The sequence below is a fragment of the Sphaeroforma arctica genome, assembly GCF_001186125.1.
Source record: "Sphaeroforma arctica JP610 unplaced genomic scaffold supercont1.5075, whole genome shotgun sequence".
NCBI lineage: Eukaryota > Ichthyosporea > Ichthyophonida > Sphaeroforma > Sphaeroforma arctica.
In genome coordinates, this window is record NW_014035483.1 from 1 (window position 1) to 1,930 (window position 1,930).

Sequence of the window (1,930 nt, forward strand, 5' to 3'; positions counted from 1 at the left end):
GTGTGTGTGTGTGTGTGTGTGTGTGTGTGTGTGTGTGTGTGTGTGTGTATGCGTGTGTGTACTACTATCCAATAACTTTTAGTAAACTTGTTCACGTTGGTGAATATTAGAAGGCCTTGTTGTGCGTGTGTACGGACTCTCATCAACCTACGTGGTCCAAGAAGTATAAATCCTATCGGTGTATATATGACATTCTAAATTTGTATACCATGAAGTTTTAGAATGAAATCCATTCTTATGCGCACCAACCTTGACTCCCATGACAGAGACCACTTTTCCTTCGGGGAGCTTCTCGAAGTTCTTAATCATCGCATCGAACGGGAAGTTGGCGACAACATCCACGTGGATGACTGAACAAACAAACCAAGGATCGAATATCAATTGATAAGTCCTTCATACTTACAGGCCTGTTATGAGAACTATCGGGCTACGACCGACAAACTCGGATAACACTAAAGGAGTCCCGTCAGGTGCTGATTTATAAGTATGTGTACCATTCTTATCACCTACCTAGAATTTTGTCGGGGTCGCCACGCATAATCTCCTCACGGTAGTAATACATACCCCCACCCGTGCCGAGCCCTTTTGATTCCGGAAGATACCTGTAGATGTGTTCATGGAGAAGTGCATATACATGTGCAACCGATGCTTGAGTTTATAGGTTCATGTTTAGAGGATGCACGCATTTTGTAGAACGGTACTCTGAGCGAAAGTTCGCAAGTGTACCGACACCCATGCAGATAGAATATGTACAGCTAAATACGACCCGAAAACTAGCCGGATGTCATCTCAAAAAAAAGTTGTAGGCGCACATGATACTATTGGGTACTCATACCTGCTCAAATGTATATTGAACATATCATACTGCTGTCATGGCAACCAAAACAAACTGCGTAGATGCGACAAAGTTTTGTAACAATATGCTTCGTAAATTTCCAATAATCTTTCCCCAAAAACCCAACTCTCAGATATTGACCCATAAAGGGCGGCATAAAACAATCCGGAATACCGTTCAAGCCGCACACCCACTAACACATTACCTGATTTTGAAGGGGGCATCTTCCTGGAGATATGATACTGTAGCGGACAACTCGTGATCCTGATAGAAGCCGATCAGAAGAACTTCATCCAGACCGTTCACCTATCGGAAGTACACGGTATTGCGTATAGAGCAATGCTTAGTTGTCAAAGGTTTCGATTCGGATATCACATTGTAAGTGTGGGACCGCCACAAAGGTGTGAACAGATATAAAAGTAAAATCCACAACTTCAAAAGTTGTTCAGTTAGCAAGCAGCGAGTATTGATCGACTGCACCTAGCATCCGTGGTTGCGTATAATTAGGGTCGAACACAGAAATAGTGATTGGAAAGTACATCTGTGATACGCTGGTGAGTGCGTTTGGGATGAAGACATAAATGGCATACGTTTGCGAGCGCTTATAGAACAGACCAACACGCCAGTTTGCAATTCATTGGAAGTTGACAGTAAGAATAGTTGTACGTGCACGTGTGATATACCTTTGCGAGTATTATATCGCGTTCCTACAAGTACGCATAACAATACAAAAGTGACTACTCGTAGTAAAGATATACACACATACTGGTACTATCAATAGCCTTCACTACAACTGTACGGATAAAATAAAATACCTTGGCGAGTGCTTCTAAATGGTGATGAACCATGGGCTTTGACGCAAGGGGAAATAAGGGTGTCGCTGTGTGCATGGACAGCGACTTGTATCGCATACCTGCACGTGAATAGAAATTAGTTATTGTTATATTCACATTCCACTACCCACGTGCACAATGATGTGATTCGAGAATACCACCTGCGCTGGTATTCATCAGAAATTGTGTGTGTGTGTGTATATGAGAAAGACAGAGAGAGATTGTGTGTGCACATACTTCAACGAGTATATACAAGTATATA

The 1,930-nt window shown here is 42.4% G+C and overlaps 1 protein-coding gene across 1 annotated transcript; it reads right to left on the reverse strand.

Annotated features, from left to right (window-relative positions):
* Positions 1 to 208: 208 nt before the first annotated feature.
* Positions 209 to 1,725, reverse strand: SARC_14767 (hypothetical protein; the record flags this gene model as incomplete). The annotated part of the gene is made up of 4 exons (XM_014291101.1): positions 209 to 350; positions 511 to 602; positions 1,041 to 1,141; positions 1,651 to 1,725. Coding segments are annotated over 4 exons (410 nt in total), but the record flags the coding sequence as incomplete, so codon positions are not given.
* Positions 1,726 to 1,930: the final 205 nt, after the last annotated feature.